This window comes from Protopterus annectens, chromosome 3.part1 (assembly GCF_019279795.1).
Source record: "Protopterus annectens isolate FY-2018-M chromosome 3.part1, PAN1.0, whole genome shotgun sequence".
Lineage (NCBI taxonomy): Eukaryota > Metazoa > Chordata > Ceratodontiformes > Protopteridae > Protopterus > Protopterus annectens.
The window spans coordinates 1,001,647,978-1,001,660,349 of NC_056732.1; the positions used below are offsets into that span (position 1 = coordinate 1,001,647,978).

The 12,372-nt window shown below is 38.4% G+C and overlaps 1 protein-coding gene across 1 annotated transcript in view; it reads right to left on the reverse strand.

The window, feature by feature from the left end:
- The window catches only part of PREX2 (phosphatidylinositol-3,4,5-trisphosphate dependent Rac exchange factor 2), a 1,787,099-nt gene that overhangs the window by 1,730,380 nt on the left and 44,347 nt on the right, over positions 1 to 12,372 (reverse strand). The window contains exon 4 of the mRNA XM_044066265.1: positions 8,517 to 8,621. Coding sequence (XP_043922200.1) covers positions 8,517 to 8,621 — 105 coding nt within the window. The remainder of the gene's footprint in view (positions 1 to 8,516; positions 8,622 to 12,372) is intronic.

Consider the following 12,372-nt stretch of genomic DNA (forward strand, 5'->3'; position numbering starts at 1 on the left):
GCATGTCAGTGGACAGGTCTCATTATGAAATGAGCTGTCATAAGCTGTACTCCACAGGGGCAGATAAAACTTCATAGCACATTTGTGGTTGCAGTCATCCAGAGTTTTATGCAGATGAAATCACAGAGAAACCAAATACCAATAATTGCCGTCAACAGCTACCTACATATCCTAACTCTTTATTTCTGCTCCTCTCTGTTCTACAAAAGCTGCACTGTAGGAATGGTAAGCTGTATGTATGTAAAATATGAAACTACAACTTAAAAAGAAATCACCATAGATAAATAAGACTGCTTAATTTCTCAATGGATGGCATTTATTTAAGTTTTTCTACTTAAATCCTTATAAAAATGTGAAAAAAAAGTGTAGGATGTCAGAAAACTCCATAGTGAAGGTAAAATGTTCCCATTTGCTAACAGCATGATACACCAAAATACTCACATGGGTACAAGAGAAGAGCAGCTGCAATTACAGGTGAGGTTCGCAAGGTGGCAGAAACCAAGGTGTCACCCTTTATTTATTTATTGTCATTTAAACCTTCTACACCTTACTGCTCTTACTAACATTCACCCAACTCTTCTCTACTATGTCACTTCACCACTTACTTCTTTCCCTGCTCCTCCTACTAGCACTATCTACTACATACCATATACCTCTGCATTACATAGCATCAACACCAACTCTCTCAAGCAACCACCACCATTATAGCTACCCTCACACAATTCTAATCTCTCCTCACCTATTTTCTATCTCTCCTACCGCTTACTATTCAATTAAGACGTATCCTAATGTTTCACTTTCCACATTTACAAAACCCATAACTCCATGTACACTTGGCCTACTCTCCTTACTGACTGATTTAATTGATGCACTACTGCTGGATGGCAACATCCACCCCAACCCTGGACCACCTATCACCACCTCCTACAAGCGAACAGCCCCCCCATCTCAACCCCCTCGACAATGCCCAATATCCACAGTTCATCTTCTAAATCCCTAACTATTTTCTCTCTAAATATCCAAAGCATTGTTAACAAAACTACAGACTTGCACTCATGGATTGACCTCAAATCTCCCCACATCTTAACCCTCTCAGAAACCTGGTTAAAACCTCAAATCTCTAACTCAGAAATCCTTCCCTCAGGCTACAATATCTTCCGTGCAGACAGAGCAAATAAAAGAGGTGGAAGTATTGCTATCCTCTACTCCAATCACCTTACTCTCTCTCCACTCTCACTTTATATATCTAACTTTGCTCTTGCTAAAATACTAATAGTAAACTGTCACCTTAACCCCTATAAAAAAATTGCCATTGCATCCATCTACATTCCCCCAGGGGACAACATCCCTATCCTTGAAAACTTTCTCTCCTGGCTCACCCTAAACATTTCTTACAAAACCATTTTACTTGGCGACATAAATATAGATTGGACCACTCTTTCTTCCTCAACTCCTACTCATAGTCTCAGTCTGTATGGCTTCCACCAACTAATATCTTCCCCTATCAGGTACAACAAAAGCTCTACTTCAGGATCTATAATAGACTGGATTCGTACTTCTGACCCTTGTCTCTACCATAACCCCGGCATTCTCCATAACTCTCTAAGCGACCATTCCCCTATTTATATCCATAGATACTCCCAACAATCTCCCAAAGAACACCTTTACAGAGAATGTCGTGATCTGACTCACTTCAATCCAGACAATTTCATCTCCACTTTGTCAAACATAAACTGGTCCTTCCTTAAAACCTCCCCCTTAATGATGCTGTAACCTCTTTCAATACTGTATTTCTAGATGTATTAAACACCATGGCACCTTCCAGGAAAATCAGGGTAAAATCTTGCTCAACTAAGCAAACATGCTCTATCATGCATCAGAGGGATGCTGTCTGGAAAACCTGGGCCAGAAATAAAGCTCCTCCCTTACTCCAAAGTGACAAGGAACTTAGAAACAGGTGTAAAAAAACTAGTTATCAGAGACAAAAAAAAAAACTTTCTTTGCCTCCAACCAAAGTAGCCCACATAACAACCCTAAAAAATTTTGGTCTAACATAAATAAAATCCTCCACCCTGGTAATCCTCTTACCCTCAAACCATTCCCTCTCAATACTGCCTCAGAGACTGCTGCTCTTTTAAATATTATTGAAACAATCCAAAAAACTAACTCCAAATAGCTCTACTGTCTCCTCTCTATCTTTACATCCCAGTCCTCCTTCCTCCAATACATTCTCTCTACAACCAGTTCCCATTGCCTTCATCAAATCTCAACTAAATAAACTTAAGCTCTGCTCTCCCTCTGTTGACAATCTACCTTCCTACTTTCTTAACATTGCTGCCAGTGCTATCACTTACCCTGTCTCTCTCCTTATTAATCATTCTATTACTGAATATCTTGTCCCACATGTATGGAAATCCTTCTACACAATCCCTCTTCACAAAGGAAGAAACTCCACTGACCCATCCAGCTATCGTCCCATTGCTATACTATCCCCCCTTTCCAAAATTCTCGAAAAGTGTGTCCACACTCAGCTACTTAAAACACCTGCCAGATAATAACCTTCTTACTCCCACCCAACATGGCTTCAGTCCCTACCACAGTACATCAACAGCTCTACTCTCATTCACCCAAACAGTAGCTGAAGCCCGTGACAACTAAACTCTCTGACCTTCATCTCGTCACCCCCTCTTTAAGCTGGTTTTCTACCTTCTTATCTAATAGAAAACAATCTATACGCTGGAAAACTGTCACCTCCTCATTTCTTCCTGTTAACATCAGTGGCGCCCCAAGGCTCTATATTGGGTCCTCTCTTGTTCAATATTTTACAAACAGTTTATCCTCTGCTAGCAACCTCTCCGCACTCTTAAAATATGCTGATGACTCAACCCTTATTACCACTGCCCACAGCATCCAAGAACTCCTTGCTCTTACCCAAGACACTTTTGCATCCATTGAAACCTGACTCACTGATAAATAAGCATACATAGAACAAGAAAATTACTTTTAAGAGATTTAGAGTTTGACTGCTAAAAATATTCTGAATTAAAAAAAAACCTTAAAAGTCAGTTACTGTCACATTAGAAGCAATTTTATTAAGAGCCACCCAACTTCAGCACCCATGTTGCCTCTAGAGCAGACATATCCCTTTCAGTGTATAAACAAACTTTTCCCTTAAGTAACACAAATAAGACTATAATCATGCTCTATGACAGAGCTAATGGTTATTATAGTATTAAACTCTGACAGGCAAATTTGGTCAATACAGTAAAGCCTAAGGAATAAACACAATAACCAGAGGGAAAAAATCCAACAGTAATCCTCCTTAATGGATTATTATATCATGACAACATTTTGTTTAAAGTGGGTTTTTATAGGTGTGTACTAGGCTAATGGTCCTGTAGCCTATATAAGCCTAGCCCAAGAAGATTCCCTGGCATCATGCTGCCCCAAGTTTGTTCCCAGTGCCCCTGTCAAGCAAGGCCACTGAAGTGATCCCCAGGGACAACTTCCTATTGCCCATCTACTCGTCAAGATTTCTCTTAAAGAGGGCCAGTGAAGTGCTCTGTTTTACGTGAATGGGAAGTTTGTTCCAGAGTATGGGAGGTTCATGGGTTAGGAACCTGTCTCTCCAGCATGTTCTGTTTATTGTGGTAATGAGGTTTAGGTCTCTGGAGCGTGTGGCACGGAGGGATTGGGATTTCTTTAGGTATAGCATATCTAGCAGCTCTGGGTCAGAGTTTTTTTTGTTATTGTTCATGAAATTTAGATGGTGTTCAGCAATGTTTCATTTAACTGAAGCATAAACAAAAAAAAAATAATAAAATAAAATAAAAAGTACAGCCTAGGATAAATCAGTCACACTAATGTTTCTTTTTACTTTATTTCCTTTTCTAGTCTCTACCTTACACACTTCTCCTTTTTGGAAAAATAGACTTGACAAATAGCTTTTCTGCACAAACCCAGGCTGCCCAGGCAGTTGCAACTTTCTAGATTCCGCATTTGCTCAAAAGGAGAAGAGACACAGTTTTACACTCCTAACCTATCTTTCTTCAAGGGGGATGACACTGGCATTCTTGTGCTGAGACTCCAATTCTTTTTACATGGCAGACTAAGGGAAATGGAGTAAAGATCTAACACAAATATTTCATCCTTATTATGAAACATCCCTCATTTCCAACTGACTCTGGTAAATACAGGTCTATTAGTTTTACTACTATTATTTGTAATGTTACAGTGCATGTTTTAGCTGAACTAATACACAATGATATAGATGACTTTATATCCACTGATCCCCACCAGTTTGATCATGCCTACACAACCTAGCTTGAGTTCTTTGAAAGGGTTACTGAGGCCATGGATAAGGGTCATACTGAACACTCTGTCCCTATGAACCATGCCAAGGCCTTTGACGCTATCCTCATGGTAGAATTACTATGAAACTCTTCCAACACAACATTAACCCATGCGTAGTTTGCTGCATATTGTCTGCCAGAACCCATACTGTTAAGGTCAGGGATATTTGCTCTAGACTGGAATATGTCATCAGTTGTGCCCCATAAAGCTCTCTTCTGGGTTCCCCTACTCTGTGATAAATATTTCTCTGATATAAATGCAGATATCAAGGCACTATGGCTAACCAAGTTTGCAGATGGTTGCAAACTGAGGATGGTTATTGAATCAAATTCTGATACTTAAATTCTGCAACAAGGGATGAAACAAACAAATGCATGATGTACTAGAGATGGGCTTACACTCAACAAGAAATGCAGCATTGTTTCCGTTGGTAAATTTAGCATCACTGCTGCTTACCATATAGATCACATTCTGCAAAGTTCTGACACAGTCATCAGGGTCTTAGGTACACGTACTGATGACAGATTCACCTTTGACCTCCATATCTCTGTGGTGTTTAGAAAATGCTTCTACTTCCTACACCTTATTCTCTTTGATATCTCTCCAAAGTCCAAAGAAATTATAGTCACACTTTATTAACCACTTATTAAGCCCACCGCTGAATACGATGAACCTTTTGGCGTGTACCTTGTTAAAGCAATTTGAGAAACCTCAGTGTTTTCTCTTCAAAAAGATTGCAGCTCTCAGTACCCTTAGCTGCCCTGATAAGACTAAAAGCCCTGTCTTGCAGACTCCTCTGCTTAGCCTTCCATGAATGACTCAGTACTCTTTCAAATCCATTGTCTGAATAGAACCAGTGGTAAAGCACAACACCCATTCTAGAGACCTAACCACATGCTACCACAAATCCCTAACCACATGCTACCACAAATCCCTAACCACATGCTACCACAAATCCCTAACCTCATACTACCACAAATAAATGACATCAGATGTAACAGATACATAACATATGTCTCACTTCTGCAACAGGCAGCCCTTACATAGCAGACATATCAAGCAAAGAACTTCCCTGTCAGCCTTTACAATCAGTCCGGATGTCTAGATGGGTGATCACAAATTTTCACGGGAGATATGTAGGGAAACACCACTTAATGTTGGGCATTGTTAATCTACCACCAGTACTGGGTGAGTGGCTGAGCTTCTCTATTTTCTCATCAGGTGTAAGTCTGCAAGGAATGCATGAACTTATCCACAGGTGAAAGCAGAGGCTGTGTGAAGTGAGAAAGAGCAACCATCTGATGTCCAATTAATGAATAAATGCTCCCTTTTAACTATGACACAGAATAACCTTAGGGATGAGTTTTCCATTTATATTACAAACGATGTGTTCCACATTTTGTCACAGGATTGCCACCAGCTTTGCTTTACAGGCACCTTTGAAAAGCATCACGCATGCTTTTCAAAATTGCTGTTGAATAGGAACAAGCAAGCTCAGGAGCTCTACCTTTCTAAAAAGGACAGTTTTCTTCATCTCAGTCCACTTTGCACCAAATGGGCTCCTGTTTCTTGTGAAGTTCAAAACATATATATTTTTAGTAAATGGTCACAACCTTGTGACGTAAAAAATAAAAATATTGTACACTGAGACCCCAGACATACAATTTTATTTCTTCCTCTGTACTTCTTGGACCTTTCGTGTGTGTTTTATGTGACTCTTTACTACAGGCATCATAGCAATCTTAATGGCCAGCTACTGAGTTAAACATTCTGCGAGACTGGTGCAATATGCATTCCTGTTCCTGTGCCTTCTTGGACACATGAAGAATCACATAGTCGGTCAGCCACATGATTATTCACAGGATAAAATCCCATGGAAGTAAGACCATGCTACCTCTCTAATGACATACAGAAGGCAAGATAATGTCCCTCTACTGTCTAGGCTGCTTGTCTGTGAGAGGGTCACAGTCCATCAAATGAGCCAGAAAGACCAAACTTCTCTATACCTAGCTACAGCCACCAGCCCATCCTTGGGGTTTTCCAGGCATTCAAAGGCATTTGAGACATAAATCTCTAAAGCCTGTCTATGGTCTGCCTCAGGCCATCCTCCTACTTATTTGTGCACATTGCACCTCCCACAGGAGGCAAAATAGGGGCCCCTCACTAGATGCCCAAAGCATCATAATGGTGCCTATTGATGTATAAGAACAATGGCTCTACTCCAACATTCTCCTAGAGTGATGACCTATTATGTCATGGTGAGTGAGACTATCAACATTACAAAGGAACATAACTTCTGACCTTATCCTTTCAAAACTAACCAAAGCGTGTTACCACAGATGTGGATAGGTATATAGATTCACTGGTCTGCTGAGAGCTTCATTCTAAGCAAACAAAAGTCACTGGCTCAAAGACAACTATGGAACTTTATTCAGTGTAAAACAATAAAACACCAAGCTTTTGGACCTCCTGATCTTTTTCAAGTGTTTGTAATTCATAGTTAAATGCCTTTGTGGGCCATTTTAAGTCTAGTCAATTTCCCTTTAAAGGTGAGAATCAAACACTGTACCTTGTGTTTGTGAGGTAAACAGCTTAACCATTATACCAACTTCCAACCCCTAGCTCTCTATACACGCATTCACTATATACATCTATATCTCTAACTACACACACACACACACACACACATATATATATATATATATACATATATCAATGTTCACCAGTCCTATCAGCCTCCTGTAACACTTGCCTACAAAGAAGGCTACACACTGAGTGCATCTAGCCAAAAATAAAATATTTATAGTATCTCACAAACAGTCGAAACATTCAAAATCTGTGCTTTTGGGTTACATTCATAATGCTGTACAGCCAAAAAAGCCAAATGACATTGCATCAACCACAAAAGGTTGAAAATCAAAATGCTCATGAAACTGAGGTACAGCAGAGACTCTATGTGTGTGTGTGTGTGTGTGTGTGTGTGTGTGTGTGTGTGTGTGTGTGTGTGTCAGTGTATGTCAGTGTGTGTGTGTGTGTGTGTGTGTGTGTGTGTGTGTGTGTGTGTGTGTGTGTGTGTGTGTGTGTGTCAGTGTATGTCAGTGTGTGTGTGTGTGTGTGTGTGTGTGTGTGTGTGTGTGTCCGTGGAAATAATTTGTTTGCAAAGTAGTTACCATGTGTAAAGAGCACTGGAAGACACTGTGATTCACAGAGACAGTAGTGAGAAATGGGTCTAGGCTACTAGGTCAAAGTCTAATCTCTGTCAGGGGCTAGTGTGCAGCCTATTATAGGTGTGGATGTTGGAAGCCCATACCCAGGACAGCATTGCATATTCTTGTTATGTTCTTAGGGCCAGGTTGTGTTTGGTAGAGTGATTGCTGAATCAAGTTTGTGTGCAATTTTGCTTTTTTATAGTGTTACTCTAGAGACCATACCTCTGTTGTTCAGTACACCTATTTGGAGCAGTGCAGCAGATCCAAAGACCGTACCCCTGAATATCCCATACTCTGCTGGGATTTTGGTAGGAAGTAGTGGGATACAAACCCCACCAGTGCACGATCCATGACAATTTCCTGTCATCCATTTAATGTCCCTCAGCTGTCCTTATCTGTTTAGACTTTATTATAGATGTTTGGGTGTTTTGAAGGAACATTACATGGATTTTCTGGAAGTAGTTTCACTCTTGAGGGGAATTTCTTGACATTCTTACCTCAAACAGATAACAAGCTGCTCAAAACCCAATCATACTCTTCTCTTCCTCATATATATATATATATATATATATATATATATATATATATATCAGTACAGACAAAGATATGAATAAGCCTAAAACAACCACTTTAAAGCCAAGATCTTTCCTATCTATTTACAGTGCAATATATTTTCAAAGTTAAGAACTAAGTTAATATGTTTGAAGTGGTTTGTGTGCAGAACATGTGAGGAACATCTAGAAGGGTCAAATTTAATTTCATAGTGATATCTTGGAGAAATAATGCAGACTATTAAAAGCATGATATGTATTCACTCAGCAGAAAATGATTCCCTAGTGACATCTACGTTAATTTACATTTTATGCAACAGTCCTTGCACCACTTATTTTGTACACAACCGTGTTTGACACGTATCATACTAAAAGAGTAATAAAGAAAGGCCCGCCAGCTTACCAGAAGAAAGGTGCGCACATTTATTGATTTGTTCAGTTCAAGAAGTAGCTTCTGAGCTTTTTCATGATTGCTGCAGTATTCATGGTATATATGAAATCTGTCTTTCTGAAATTAAAAACAAAAATAAGATTATATCTGACAGTACACTGTGAGCTACTGTGACAAAATTTGTTAAATACTCCAAGGAGCCAGTCTAGAAATATAACCAAACGCTTACCACGTATAGTCGTGTAAGTAAATTTAACATCAGATGTTCTCACAGTAAGACGCTGACCGGTTTGACTCTCAGCTAGAGCGTCTTCTGCGTGGAGACATGCGTGAATGGGTGTACCTTCGTTGAAGGTTGTGCATTAGGACTGGCAACTCAGCACATAAAAATCAACTGCCAATCATTAGCGGACCGGAGTTCCGCTGTGGCGACCCCTAACCGGGAAAAGCCGAAAGACACAACAACAACATGTTCAAATAGATCAGTGATGCAGTAGCTTAAGCTATACGGGACATCCTGCCAAGGATCGGACCAGCCAGCCAGCTTCCAAAGATTTATGCCTCCTAGCTCAGCCCCTGTACAGCTTGAGAAGAGCTGTATAAAATCTATGTCTTTGATGCCAAAACTTCACAGTTTTCTTGCTTCAGAAGAGAGAGGCTAGAGTCTGCCAGATTAGAGTAGAAATAATAAAAATCCTATATCCTGGCATAAAAATAGCAAAATCGAGGTGTATGGAGAGAGGGCATGACTAATGCAACAATAATCTATTCAAACATCTTCTGTTGAGATAAGTTTACAATCATAATATGCTCATCATTAGATCAATGTTCCAGTAGCCTAAGCTATATAGAATGAATACTAGAACTTAGAAAGAAACACAGGTAGAAGAAGGGCAACTGTCCATGAGGCCCTGAAGAATTCTCCTATCAAACGATAACTGTCCACAAGCCCCTGGAGAATTCTCCTATCAAAGCCCGCTCTGGACATACAGAAGGAATCTAGTTTCTAGTGTTTGATAAAGGTGTTCACTGATGATCAAATTGCTGACTTAAGTACATTTCTAGAGGCTACCCCTCTATAAAAAGCCATAGAAATCCAAAACCCTGGTAGAGTGGCCCCTAACTTTACCTAGAAGAGTCTTGTTATGGTGAGAGTGTCAGAAAACAATACCATGATACAATCATTCAGAAACTGCCTCTTTTTATATTGATTTTTCCTTTTCCTTTACTGTCATTGGAAGTAAACAGCTGATGAGAAGTCCACAATGTTTGCATCCTGAGTGTGTAAAATTCATTTTCCCTCATTTTTTTTTTTTTTTTGGTTTTGGGAAGAAAACAGTGAGATGAATTACCCTGCCTCACTTGTAAACTCTGAAACAACTTTAGCTACAAAGGAAGGATTTCTAATTAATGTTACCTTATATAGAGCTGCTTAAAGGACAGACCTTTCCCTGTGAATGAAACTCCTTACAGTGGCTTAGCTTACCTGGTCCATTCTTTGATGGCAGCAACAATAGTTCTCCTTTACTGAAAAAGAACAGCTGAACAGCCATTGAGGATGTTCCTGCCTCCCAACCCTTACTGGCTTCCCCAGAAGCAGCACCACTGGGTCCAAGGGAAAGTGATGAGTGGTCCATGGAATAACAGACACAATAGAGTCACCCATAAGTGACTGAAGTGAAGAGGAAACCAGAATCAAGACTGAAGCCTCCTGGATATCTTTTCTCTTGTTGATAGAATGATCGAGTCCATGTCCTTGTCACAAAATATGTCTGACAAGTGGATAACAGAGGTTTGAAGAGTTGGTCATCTCCTGACAGCAAAGTTAAGCTCTGAGGTAAACATTTTTAGCAACAACCACCAAAAATATCAACTCCGCACCCTAACACATTTTGACAGAAAAGTAGCTTTTCCTCACAAAAGTGATAAATTATAAGGGAGTCCCCACAGGAAACCAAGACAGTCTGTCTACTGATAAAAGTGTCTGACAAGATGCTAATAGATAACACAGAACAAACGTGGTCCACACTATTACCCTCACATAAAATGTGTAGCAAAATAAAGGAATTCCACTTTATCAGTAAAAACGTGCAATGGGTTTAATAAAAATGAGTTAAGTGCTTTCATCCATCCTTGACAATTGAACTCCATTAGAACTACAAAATAAAAAAACAGCTGCTTAAATAACATTAAAAAATCATTTTAAGACAATCAATTCAGCAATTAGTCATGGTTAGATGTGCAACAAACTTAACATTTAAAGAGTGCATGTACATATATTTACATTTTACTTAGAAAATAAAAGAAGCATTTATATATAACACAAATTGTACAACATACATAATAAATACATTTAAAAATCTTATATTGAAATGTTTACTAAATAAATTACAACTTAGCTGCACATAACTTTAACACACTACTAATAGAAATAGTGCCATTTAAACCTGGTGGTGTATTTGTGTTCAATTTATTTGCCAGTAGAATTCTCTGTATTTAAGTTTGTGTTCCCAAGGACCACCACTGGGATTTACAGGAACCTTCTCAAGCACAAAAAAGTAAAACCTTTTATTCTTGTTACATATTAATTTGTGCTTGAATAGTGTGTTGTTAGCATTGGAATTATTAATATCATAAATATGCTCATAGATTCTCATTTTCAATGCATGTTCTGTCTTATCCACATAGTTTGCATGGCAAGAATAACAGAACGCCAGATACACCACTACTGTAGTATTAGAGTTGACACTCTCATTTACCTTCAACACACTACTTAGTGTGTTAAGTCTACATATCTGCCCCTCGTGTATAAATTTACACTGGGGCAAAACCCACACTTTCTCATCCCTATGTTTGATCTATTACATGTATTTATATTATTCCCCATTTCCAGTTTCTCTTTAACATTGGGATGTCTTTTATAAATAAAACATGGATTACTTCACAATACCTTTCTACATGGTTTGTCATATTCTATATATTTCCAGATGTTTATCAAAACCTGTCTAATCTGATTACTTCCAACTCCATATTTAATTGCCATAGTAAGTTCATAATTATTCAGGTCTGATGTACCATCTCTTTTCTCCATAGCTCCACCTGGGTTTACTTTTTCAATGCCCAAAAGTGGAAAATTATCTTACGCTTCCTTTTGGATCACTTCATTACTAATCTGTTATAATATTTCTGGGGTAACCCTTTCACCAAACATCACTAACAAGTTATCAATTTCAATAAAAATTGATCATCCTGGTCCACACTATTACCCTCACATAAAATGTGTAGCAAAATAAAGGAATTCCACTTTATCAGTAAAAACGTGCAATGGGTTTAATAAAAATGAGTTAAGTGCTTTCATCCATCCTTGACAATTGAACTCCATTAGAACTACAAAATAAAAACAGCTGCTTAAATAACATTAAAAAATCATTTTAAGACAATCAATTCAGCAATTAGTCATGGTTAGATGTGCAACAAACTTAACATTTAAAGAGTGCATGTACATATATTTACATTTTACTTAGAAAATAAAAGAAGCATTTATATATAACACAAATTGTACAACATACATAATAAATACATTTAAAAATCTTATATTGAAATGTTTACTAAATAAATTACAACTTAGCTGCACATAACTTTAACACACTACTAATAGAAATAGTGCCATTTAAACCTGGTGGTGTATTTGTGTTCAATTTATTTGCCAGTAGAATTCTCTGTATTTAAGTTTGTGTTCCCAAGGACCACCACTGGGATTTACAGGAACCTTCTCAAGCACAAAAAAGTAAAACCTTTTATTCTTGTTACATATTAATTTGTGCTTGAATAGTGTGTTGTTAGCATTGGAATTATTAATATCATAAAT